The 12,675-nt window shown below is 41.9% G+C and overlaps 1 protein-coding gene across 2 annotated transcripts in view; it reads left to right on the forward strand.

Moving 5' to 3' along the window:
* The window catches only part of stard13b (StAR related lipid transfer domain containing 13b), a 60,181-nt gene that overhangs the window by 12,310 nt on the left and 35,196 nt on the right, over nt 1-12,675 (forward strand). For both annotated transcript variants that reach the window (XM_087173275.1, XM_087173276.1), the window contains one exon: nt 2,835-2,868. In XM_087173275.1, coding sequence (XP_087029401.1) covers nt 2,835-2,868 — 34 coding nt within the window. The remainder of the gene's footprint in view (nt 1-2,834; nt 2,869-12,675) is intronic.

Raw genomic sequence — 12,675 nt, forward strand, 5'->3', positions numbered from 1 at the left:
TGCACATCATGCAGGCAGAGCTAATCTTAACTGGAATGTGATTTTCTCTTGTTTTTGTTTATTCCTTATATCATCACTTTCACAGTGAGTGAAAAAAAAAAATGGTATGCACGTTTTGTCAACAGACAGGAACCGTCCTGAAACGTTCCAATAGCGAATAGGTAAAATTAAGAATTTCCCAGTTTCGGTTTAGTTTAGTAAAAGTATTATATTGTACACAATAGAAGTGCTTTTTCTGACTCCTCTGAGAATGATATCACTCTCGAACTGACCGACAAGTCTGTTAATACATCAAATGCTGCTTTTCTTTTCTTTTCTTTTCTTTTCTATCATTGTACATAAAATGTCTTTGAGTTTTAAACAGTTGCTCAGACTGTGAAAGCATAATCTCAGGCTCTGTGTGTGTATTATATGAATTAGTTGTGTTGACCTTGTCCAGCAGTCTTGTTGAGGTCAGCTGTTCACGTTGTTCTATTATTGCTGGATAGAGACATATTTGGGTTGAGGACTGCTACTTTTAATTGGTGTTGACAGAGACGGGCAGAACAGAGGACACCCCGCTCTGTCATTTGGACTGACCGGTCGTGTAACTGCCCTGTTGACTCTTAGGCAGGGCGTCATTTGTGCTGAGACAGTAGCCATCATTCACACACACAGACCTGTCACTCCATATAAACATCCTTGTTGGTGTAAGCAAGGGGAAGTTGTCCCTCTGACAACAGCCCTGAATGGGACGCTGTGCTGTTCCTCCGTGGAGGATGTCACTTTTCCTGACCTGCAACCTTGGACATGTGTCTACCATCTGACTGCGATTGGACTGAACTAGGACAATGTGTGTTTAAAGTGGGTCAGGGCTTACCAGTATGAAATACTTTCTCTTGGCTGGCGAGAAAGAGAGAGAGAGAGAGAGAGAGAGAGAGGGAGAGGGATGTGTTTGAGTCTTTGAAGTCTTGTCAAATCGGCACATCTCCTCTGGGGCCCAGCATCTGGTTTTTGGAGTGCTAATTTTCACAAGTTTATTTCTGAAACTGGGTCTAAAGCTGCTCTTTGGAGACTAACTTATCAAATCCATCATATTTACAGACGAAAATCCTATCTCCCTCTCCTCAAAGACACGTAGTTTATGATTTTTAAAGGACAGAGATAATGACCCACAGTGTTTCTGTACGTTAAACCTAGCCTTTGAACTCCACTACAGAGGTATTTAGATATGTGATGAAATTCTGCCAGACTGTGCCAAATCTCACAGTCAATAATGAGGAATACATCAATGGCAGCACCTCATAGTTTTCAGAGGCCCCACTGACCTCTACCGTGTTTAAACAGAGGTAAAAATACATATATACGTATATATATATATATATAAATATATAAGGGTATGAGTCATACTTTTATGACCTGCTTTTGTATTTTCCTCATTCCTCTGTTGTGTAAGAGTCAGAGAGTTGGGTTCGTGTACCCACAGCTAACCCCGGAGCCTAACGGACACCCCTGGTGGTTCAGGGCTGAAACCTGCCAGAAATTTCTTGGCTGCGACTTTCTCTCCGCTTTAAATCTTCATCTTGATTTGAATAAATCAAACAAGGACTGCCAGGTGCCTCCACTGTCCTCCATTCTCATTTGCCATGTGGCCAAGAAGTGCCAAGAAGCAAGTAACGAAGACGGATAGCGCGCAAACAAAACCACCTGTCTTATTTAATCCAACGAATCAGGTCTTTTTTGTTGTCACAGCGAAGTGGCAGCCATATAGGTCGCTCATCCGGCCAAGTGCTTCTTTACAAGCGCAAAGCGCAAAGCGTTTCCGCTTCCATGACAACACTGTGGGTCCGCGGCCTTCATGAAACATGCAGTACACAACTGACTTATTGTGTTGAGTCCAACTTAACAAGAAAAAACCTTTGCAAATATGTTGATAGAAGTTTGAATCAGCATCGTGTGGGCTGATTGCCAACTGACTGTCACGACGAAGGGTCAACAGTATCGCAAGCAGGCAGACTGGGAGTTTATGCAGCGTTTTGTCCCTGTCAGGGGGGGAAAAATGTGGAAACAGGGCAAGCAAACAAGAGTGTAAATCAGACCGGTGGGGCACACAGGGGAAATGGAGGAGAGAGCTGGGCAAGGGAAGAGAAAGGAAGCGATCCTGACTGGTCCAGATCAGGAAGACGCTTTCACTCCCCCACCCTCTGCATGTCATTTTATGATCATGGATTAAGATTAAAGAGATGTGCTTCCCGCAGTTTAAAGTAAATGTTCAGTTTCATTTTGCCGTAACAGGTAGTATGAATCACCTATTCCCTTTTCCACATAACACAAAGATACACTGCTGTTCCGATACTAACACAGTATTCTCCGGGAACAGTGCACGGTTTTGTAAAATTTCCTTCAACCTTTGAGCTTCCATCTCCTGGTTCTTATTTAGTTCATTATCTGGGATATTATTGCTGCAGTGACAATAGATAAGTGGTAATAACAGGCTGACAAGCAGAGTTAACAAGCGCTAAATCATGCCACCATTACTGCTGCTTAGACTCTTTATTGACTTTCTCATTACAGCAGTGATTCCACTATTGAAGAATGCGCAGAGACATCCTCTATCCCTGAGTTTAGGGAACTGGGTGTGTGTCTCTTAATGGTTTCCACAGCCAAATAATGTGAATTGCTTTTCTGAGCTTTCAGCTACATTTAAGTAAAGCCAAATATCTCAATTTTTTTGTCGCCACTCACATTCCTCTCCTCAGTGGTTTCAGTTATCCTCAGCTCAAAATGACATCAAGGTAAACAGCGACTTACTGTGAGACAGTTACTGACATTTTGTTGTTTCTTTTGTCTTGTAGATGTTCAATAAGATGACTAACGCAGCAGGTGCAGGTAAGAATATATCATTATATATTACGTTCTTTGATGCAGTGTGGTGATATTGCTCTCAGAAGTTCACACTGTCATTTGAATGAGCTGGTTTTAATCTCTGGACCTAACCCTCCATCTTTGTGTAGATGTCACCCTCCACAAACAAGCAATTCAGGTAGAGAGGAGAATCTAAAATGTGTGTGTCTTTTTTGTCCGTCTTGAGCCTGTGATGGGCTGGCATCCTGCCCAGAGGGTTTTTATCTTCCTCTCTGCTCAGTGCATGCTGGGATTGCACCTTTAAAAAGATGGAGCAGGTATAGAAAATGAATGAGTAAATGTGGTAACATTAGTGACTAATTGGATATTAGAAAACTCAATCAATACGCATCTGTTTGGCAGAGACTTTTAAACCTCAGCATGCTTCGCCTGCATATTTATACTGCATTAAATTGAATGTAATGGTCATCGGCTCAGGAGATAGAGTGGGTCATTCTCTAATCAGAAGGTCAGTGGTTCGAGGCTCAAGTTTCGAGGTCCGGGCTCCTCCGGTCCACATGTCAAAGTGTCCTTGGGCAAAATACTGAACCCCAAAAATTGCCCCCAACGTACCATTGGCACATGAGCGTGTGTGATCGAGATGTGCTGTGTATATAGAAAGCACTGTTCGAATGGGTGAATGTTACTTGTAGCAAATATGTCATATATGTATCTTTGTGTGGCCATTAAGACTAGAAAAGCGCTATATAAATGCAGTCCATTCACCATTACATTTACTTTCACTGGAATTGAAAAGGTTTGTCCATTCAATCCAGACTTTGCACTGATTTCAGGTTGCAGAAGTTCCCTTCCCGTTTCTATCCATTTTAACTAAGACTATAAACACAGATGTATCTGGATAAGCACCAGATCTCCCTGTATATTATATAATTTCTTTTCATGGGGCAATTCAATGGCGTTTAGAAATGCTATAAGAAAAGGGAACCTAAAATTTAGATGCTGTTGCCTTGTGAAATTTTCTTTTCACATCCTGGGTCTAAGAATTCTTTGTGTTTTTGACAGAACTTTATATCTGGATCAGTTTCAGGGAGTCTTTTCAGCATCAGTGTGCGGTCAGTGCTGTACTGTAATTGAAGGAGCGCTGCTCTGCTGTCTGGCACATTATGAAAATCTCCATGCAAGCTGATCCTGTGCTGCGTCCTGTTTTGCACGGGGGGCATTACTCAGGCCTCAGACAATGTTAATAAGATGGACGGCCACAGGTGTCTGCGAGCTCCCGCCCTCCCTCCCAGCCGGTGTCTCGGGAATGTCCAAGCTCACAGTCTCTTATTTTAAAGGCCTTTCTACATATTGGTCACTTGGTGGTATGCAGTTAAAATTAGGCAGCGTGCCAGATCATTGTTTCTGTTTTGCTGAGGGGAAATGTTTCGCCTGGTGTTATGCGGCCCTTGGGGGGCAGCTGTGGGATTTGGTTAGATGCCATTTTAGGCTCAGGTTGCACTCTCACATGACCTCTGTTGTGTATGATGGTACTGCACAAGTGGACATTATAGGCTGGAAAAATTCCATGTCACTTTTATGCAGCAGTTAACTAATGTGTGGTCTGCTGTTGTGTATGGGGTATGCGCTGTCACTGATCACTGGTCATTCCGAACTGTAATTCTTGGAAACCTGAGTGTGAGACCACCGTGAATAACATCAACATATTTGTCAACACGGCTCTGAGAGTTTCTTCAAAGACATTTATCATTATATTTTTCCACTATATGATTTTCGTAGCAAACCGTGGATTTAGCCACATGCTTTCTGTTTTAGGTGGTTATCTTGACTTAAACGAACCAGACCAGAGGCAGTGTCACTGTCAACTTCATTTAACCATCAAAAAAAATGAAATCAACATATGGTTTCAATTGGAATCCAGTGATAGAATGACTTGTAGAGTGATGCTGTGAAAAGGACAAAGCTGGCACAGAGTCAGGCGCATTAGGTACAGCTGGGCTGAGGAGACCTCTTTTATGACACGGATACGAGACAGCCAGATGGTTCTCAGTATCGACCATAACAACACTGTCCACCTCATTAAAATGACATTGTCCAGGAGAGGAAAGCACATTCTTTGGGTCCAGATCCAGAATAGCAAAGCAGCAGTGAGAAAACCGTTGGTATTATGTTATGTGCCTCTTTTTTCTTTTCTTTTCTTTTTTTTTTTTTTTTTGCTCTCATATGCTTCTGCTTCTCATACCACACCACACAGCTGCCAGTAAATGAAACGTTCTGGGTAACGATAGAAAGATGAAAGACCTTGTGTGGGAACTACATCCATTTAAAATCTTGTATATTCATAAAACCATGAATGTGTTTTTTTTACAGTCTTCCAATTGAACTTTTAGGGACAATTTTGCAGTGTTTGCATGATTGCAGTGTCATTTACTGCAATCATGTACAATTTCGCATGCACATTGCACGCTTGTTAATGCATGGTCGGCTTATTGTGTAGTTTATCAAACATTACCACACCATATAACACTTGAATCCTAAGAGCTGGATGAATGTTGGTTGTTCAGTCACAAAGGTGGCCACTGAGTCATTTAAATCATTTAAGGAGCAGTGCAGCCTGCAGGAGCCGCTAGTGGTTTTGTTTTGTTTTTTTTGTTTTTTTTAAACTCTCATTCCTTTACATTTCACTCATCACTGCAGTGCTTTTAACAGCCTTGGATTCTGTTGAACAATGGCCCACTTGTTTGTCTTATAGTCAACGCTGATAATAAGCACTGCACCATTTTAGAAATGAGATAGTGAGCAGAGATTTCAAAAATAGTTTAGGGGATTTCAAAATTCTTCTCACTTGTTTTTATTTATTTAAGCAGTGGAAAAAAACAGGAGACCTTTTAGCCCTCTTGACTTGTTGTTTTGTTTTTCCTTTGGCTCCATCCTTAAACCACATATGGATATGCTCAGAGAAGATTTGGTCTATGGAGGGGAAAAAAAACTTAATCCTCCCTCTCAAATGTTTATTTTCTGAAGGCATTACTCAACATTTACAGAGCATTTTTCAAGTCTTGAGTGGCTGCCGGGCCAAAAGTGTCTTATTCCCTCTCACACAGTGTAATTTGTATGGAAATCTATTCCCTACAGTCTCTTTAATTGCTGTGCGGAAATTAATGGCTTCCTCTGGTGAGAAGAAGCAGCTACGTTCGTCCTCAAAACCCTGCTGTCTTAACTGACGCTAATCACAGAATCAATGAATCTGAAGTGACATTGTGATGCTGAAAGCTGCATCTCCCGCCAGGTTCCTGTCACAGATACAGAGGAGATGAGGAGGATGAAGCTGCATTTTGCATTTATTGTCGGGCCTCAAAAATGAATTTAGTAGTGCAGACATGAGATTTTGTAATGGATGTGTTTATGATTTCGTGCCAAGATAATATATAGTTTGTAAATGTATTTGTGTTTATTAGAAAGAGGGTAGAAGGAGTGATGAAGTCCAAGGAGAAGCAGTTACTCTAAATAAATGCTCATGTGCTTTTGTTATGATAAACATCACCTTCCCAAATGCCAGACTGGAGGAAAATGACACAAGTGAGGCTTAAACAGCGCTCTCTGGCCCTGAGCTGTCAGGCCAAGGCTTCCCACTCAGCCCCTGCGGTTTCAAACAGACTGTGTGCATTTACACAGATCCTCTGTCTGAATAAATATGCTAATCTACTTTCAGTGAGGAAATCTCCTGCCACTGATTAGAAGAAAAACAAAGATGAAACTTTGTGTATCCCCAGGAGGTTTCTTTCTATTTGTAAGGAAAGTGAAGTAAAGCCTTCTCTCACTCACACTTTGGCATGGATGACTCCCATTAAAATGCTGAAGAAAAAGGAGGAAAAAAGGGAAGTTTTTAAGTGTTTTATCGATTTTTTTTTTCCCTTCACAGTCGGTGTCAAATTGATTGCCAGATGCTGTCTTGTTTCTTTTATTGATTCTGATTCCAGGATCATTTAAATCAAGCTTCAGACTGTTTTGGCATTGAGATAAGTGTCTCTGGCATGTGTGGCAGACTGTGGAAGTGAGATGAACTAAATATTGAATGTGTGGGGTGTAAAGCAAGAAGAATGTGTCAATCTAAGACCACTTGGCAGAAAATGAAAAAAGAAAACGGTATTGGTGAGATTTATATCTTTTTTTTGTTTTGGCAACACCTCTGCTGATGAGCTGTACGACCTGAGGTGCTTTGGCACCGGATGTACTGTGTGCATCACAGGTCAACTGTCAACAGTGCTGTGACGCACTTTCCCTTGAATTACCTGTTGATTAAGTTAGATTTGGAGATGCTGCATTTCTTCATACGTCTATCCACGGTGGGTTTTTTCTTCCAGTACCTCAAGACATGTCACATCTTGAGGATTATTCCTGGGAACACCTGCCTGATATCAGCTCCCTGGACAGTTTCACTTTATACAGAGAAAACATAATACAGGCCTCGATGAGATGGATTAATCGCGCTGTAGAGTTAGAGCCATTCACCAGGATTTTACTCGTGACTCCCACAGTATGAGACTGGCCAATATGATCATCCATCTCCCTGTGAAATGACTCCTCTGGGGGGCCCCTATAAGTATACACTGCATTATAAATCAGTGCAGCAACAGATGAAGCACCAGAAGGTATTATATAATGTCGATGACTACTAATGCATTACAGCAGGGTTATCTTTTCTGTTTTTGACTCCCGCATGTTCCTCAGCTGTTCTCAGAGCCCAGGCCTCCATGCAGTCTCACCCTGGGTCACTGCCTGGTGCTGAGGGCTGACTGTGACCCCGGACAGCTGCAGTCTCTCTGGAGGCCTGTTAGGGACCCTAATATACACATCACGAGAGCTTCTTAGCAACGAAGGAGGACATATGAAATAGCCAGTCACCTATGTTGTTGATATCAGAACATGCTGAACGTGAGAAGGGGGCTAGAAGGGTGAATATTGAAATCAGATGTAGCCTTGGATGTTTTGAGCTCCAAGCAGGATTATTAACTTTGTTGTTATTCGCTGGTTTCTGTTGGGTTCTGACCTCACTGCTGTTGCTGCGGCTTTTATTAGGAAATCTTTTTGTTGTGACAGAAAAGGTCCAAACTTAGCTAAGTGTCACATAGTTCCCAAGCGGAGGCCATGGGGTTTTAAAGGAATAGATCATTTTAGATGGATTGTATTGTTTTTTTTCTTATTTGTCCAGAATTACACAATTACACTTGTAGATGGCTTTGTACTGTATGTCGTTGCTGTGTGCTGTTAGAAGATACATTAAATGGTGAGTGTAGCTGAGTCTTTGGAAGTCTATTAGTCCAGTAGTACACCCAAAATCCAAAACAAGTACACATATGATCAAAATCATGTAGACATCCATTTTTTCTTGAACATCTCCAAAACCATGGGCCGCAGGGATTTGCAGTCACAACAACATTAGTGAGGTCCGGCATCGATGCAGGGCGATGAGGACCGACTCACAGTCAGAGGTCCAGTTCATCCCAAACGTGCTGGATGCTGCTGAAGACGGGGCTCCACACAGGCCAGTCAAGTTCTTCCATACCAAACTGGGAACAGCATTTCTTTACGGACCATGACTTTTGTTGACAGGGTGCTTTCATTTTAAAACAGTAAAGGGCCTTTTATAAACTATTTCCACAATATAGTCTAAAATATCATTGACTGCCGTGACCTTAAGACTTTTAATAATTAGTAGTCCACAAACTTTTGTCATATAATGTACAACTTAATCATATGAAACTAATATTTCTGCTACTGCGGCTCTTTGTAACTGTATACTGGAGTATAAAACTTACTGTATGACACGAATGAGACTAGACTTTTCAATTATACAAATTACACCTTGTTATCCATTTAGGCCAGCTGTCCCTCTCTGGAAGTCTACTGGTATATTTTCATACAATTTAGCATAGCTGCTACTAGATTTAACAGATATCCTGCAACTGAGGATGTGTTGCTCCTCCAGTTTACATGCAAGTAGATAAATAAGACATTAACATTGCTGCAAAGCTCTTTGGTTAACAGGGAAGAAAATCTTAAATGTCACAAGAACCAATGTTTCTCTTAAGCCCTAGGAAACAAGTGCACTGACGGGGCAGAGACACTCTTCTACTGTGTAAAGCGAATAGGACAAGAAGACGATTACAAGTCTTTTCAAACTTATAAAGGAGACCTGTCAAAGAGTCTGTCCTTCCTTCTTTATTGCCCGAAGGACATGTGTGCTGCATTAGATGTTGCATTGGTATTGAAAAGAAAAGGCAACGTAGCCCCTTTTTTTTTTTTTTTTCGCCCCCGTGTTTGAATATGGTCGAGCATTTTCGTCAGCTCTTTGACTATATAAAGATGGATGTGGACATTGTGAAACATGTTGATTTTAAAGGCTGCCTATAGCTGCAGGAAAATCCATTTTCATGAGATTGTGCCGTTATTTTCGCTCCCCATCTACTCGCTGCCTAACAGGTGCCAGATCAGTGACATCATGCGCTAAATTTATAAGCAAGTCGTCATTTGTAGATCCAGCTCAGACTATAAAGGGTGCTGCTGGCATGACGAGTGCATGAAAAATTCCACACATGGAAAGATGGAAAATGACTTGTGGTTTCCTGAGTGCAGAGGCCAACCCGGCTGTTTGACAAGGAAAGAGAGGGGAAAAAAAGAAGCCTGGTAGTATTTCTAGACTTTTCTTTGTGTATACAGTAATTTGTCAAGGTTGTGAAAACATTAGAGAAACTATTTGGTTAACCCACTCTGAAATCTTTTAACGTTTTTATTGCAGTTTCAACATTTTCATTACAATTATTATAGCCATCACACATAAAATAGCACATAATATCATTTAATAATGCCTTCAAGGCCCTTACACTGAATGAGCTCATCATGTTGAACGATTCCCGTCATGTTTGAACATAATTTATTGCCAAGTATAAATCATCTGGTTTGATCCTGTCATTGTGCGCAGTGTGTGTTCATACAGAAAATCTATTAGCTGCCAGTTTTATGCTCTATGTTCTGTGAGAGGAAACAGATTTACTGTTCTGATTCCCAATTATACCCACGCTGCCAATTAGACAAGAGGTAGTCAATAAACCCTTTGGGGAACAACTTCCTCAAAACAACCAAGGTGAGAGTGTGTTCTGTGTGTGTGTTGGCATGTGTGTGTCTTGAGGAATTCAGGCCTGGGTTTTGTAAACTAAGTGGAAGGAGACGTGGGCAGCCGTGTCAGGATGCAGGCCAGTCACAAGGGGACAAGCACTCTGTGTGTGTGTGTGAGTGCGCGTGTGTGAAGCAACACAAAAGCTAACAGGTTGGTCCAGCACTCAGCTGCCAACTGAAGAAGAAGGCAGTAACAAGATTTAGGAAGTAATGAGACAGGAAGGGCCACACTGCTGCAGGGTCCCACACCAGGATGTTAGTGACTAAACAGTCAACAGGCTCGAGCCTGTTATCTTCTTGTGTGTGTGTGTGTGTGTGTGTGTGTGCGTACCTTTTCTATGATTGCTCACCACTCTGCTGGAAATGAATCCAAACAATAACTCCTTCCTCATCCAAAGCTTTATCAAATCTGGTGCTCCACTTCACAGTTCCTTAGTGCTCTTGCACACACACCTACACACACACACACACACACACACACGCGCACTCACACACACACAGTTTGCAAGCCAAGAACATTTCCGCAGAGTCGGTTTAGATACAGTAACCACATTGGCTCCGTCACTGGCCTCCCAAATTTCCCACATAAACCCGGAGATTCCAGATGTTGCAGGGAGGCAAAAAGTCTGCGCCTCCGCTGGGCCTGCAGCCCTCACCTCCACATCCTCAGGTTGGCCGAGCGTGTGGCACAGCTCACACCGAACGCCGTGTCTTTCTGCGCTCAAGCAAACCCGTGGGTAACCATGCTACTGGAGATTTACATAGCTGTGCACTTCCACCTGTACCCAGATAACAAAAAAAACACAGCAGAGGCTCTGTCCCGGGGCAGTGTAGCACTGCGGCTTTCTTGTGGTTTCAGACCTGATTAAACAATTTGGCTCAGTAATCAAAGAGCAGTAGCAGGCAGAGGCAGAGCAGACTTCCTGCATCCTCTCCGCTCTCTGGCTCACCGGCTTTAAAAGTTAAGGGCCCAGCAGGACTTGTTTGTGTCTCAGTTTGAAAACAATACCTGCACTGTACTTCCAGCTTATCACGGCTGATGAGTTGAGCAGAATTGTTGGCAGTGAACAAAAGTGATTACAGTGAGTCCACGCATGCATCGCTTAAAAAAAGTGATAATTTTAATTGCTAATACTCTGAGAGACAATGATGGTGATGCTGAAAGTACAATTCAGATTTTCTTTTCTTTCAAAAATACTTTTCTTCTGTGTTGCTAACATAACACAGCTTCGTAAACAAGTAGTCTGAGAACACTTAAAGTGTTCACACAGATGTTGATAGCTGCAGTTTGTCTTCTATTAAATGGAAATGTTTTGTATAACTCTTTGTTTTTTGAGAATCATGTGTAGCAGCATGAGACCCTTGGAGGCAAAACTGTGATGATTTCAAACAGGACTCTATGTAAGACATTTGTCATAGGATGGGAAACCACAAGCCCTGCTGTAGGTTTAATTTAAAGCAGCTGTCATTTTCTCATTTGGTCTTTGTCAGGCTCTTTACTGCAGTTTCTATCTTGGGACATCTTGAAGTATAAACATCAACTTCCTGTTTGAATTTGTATCATGGAGACTAATGTCAGTACAATATACTGTATCTTGTCTGCTGTATTTATTGGTGATTGCTGTGAAGGAGCCTCAGAGCAAAACTTCCCTAATGTGTATTTCACATCACTGTAAAGGTGATGGAAATTAGTCCCTGGTGGGAAAAAAGATAGAGAGAGAGAGACTTAAAACCAGCTTGAAAATGACTTAAAATCAATAAAACATGAGCTTATTTTCTACATCTGCCACCTCTGTGAGAAAAAGAGAGAAACTGTGGGAGTGAGAGTGATTGAGAAAGAAATGTACCTCTGTGATTAAATCCTCATTGCTCTAATAGAAACCAGGTGCTGGACAGTGGTGTAAATGTTTTCCCATGCATTTTTGTGGGCAATGCAGCCTGAACAGATTCAGACCTGACAGCATTACATGCTTTGTCATTCAATGAAACAATAGCCACATACGCTTGTCATGCCAGTTTTACATCCCTGTAGCCTCTTTATACAAACTTTGACCCCTGCAAGCGCTCACTTAAGGAAAAGTTTCATATTGATATTGAAACAAACCTTTGAATTTTTCTATTTTTACACCACGCTGTGTTGTGGTTTAATACAAAAAGTCAAGTTATGTAAGAAACTGCTGCAGTGGGAAGATTGTGAATAAACATAATGGTTTAGTCATGTGAAAATCTGCAGGTTTTTTTAATGTTTCTTCTCTTTGATGTAGTTGATTATCTGTTTGGAAACTAATGATTCTGTAAAGAACTACCTCCACTCTAGGAGGAAACCATGACGTTACAATGGACGGTCCTCTAAGAAAATAAAATTAGTGGCCACTTTAATGGATTGGGACCAAACTCAGCTCCTCCTTCCCCAACCCCATAATCTAAACCCAGATATACACCACATGTGTGGCTCCTCTGGAAAAATGAACTCGACTTGGGAATATATGGTCAGGAAATTTATAGCACATGCCTGGGACGAGCCCTCAGGGGCCGGGGTGGAGGTGGAGGGGAGCTCTCCCCTCTCCCCTCTCCCCTCTCCCCTCTCCCCTCTCCCCGCTCCCTGAGCCTTGTTTCCATTAGGCTAGGAAGAGCAATCTCCCAGACTATTCAAGG

This window comes from Seriola lalandi, unplaced genomic scaffold (assembly GCF_002814215.2).
Source record: "Seriola lalandi dorsalis isolate HSWRI2012SDOR001 ecotype SW California unplaced genomic scaffold, Sedor1 jcf7180002054144, whole genome shotgun sequence".
NCBI classification, from domain to species: Eukaryota; Metazoa; Chordata; class Actinopteri; order Carangiformes; family Carangidae; genus Seriola; species Seriola lalandi.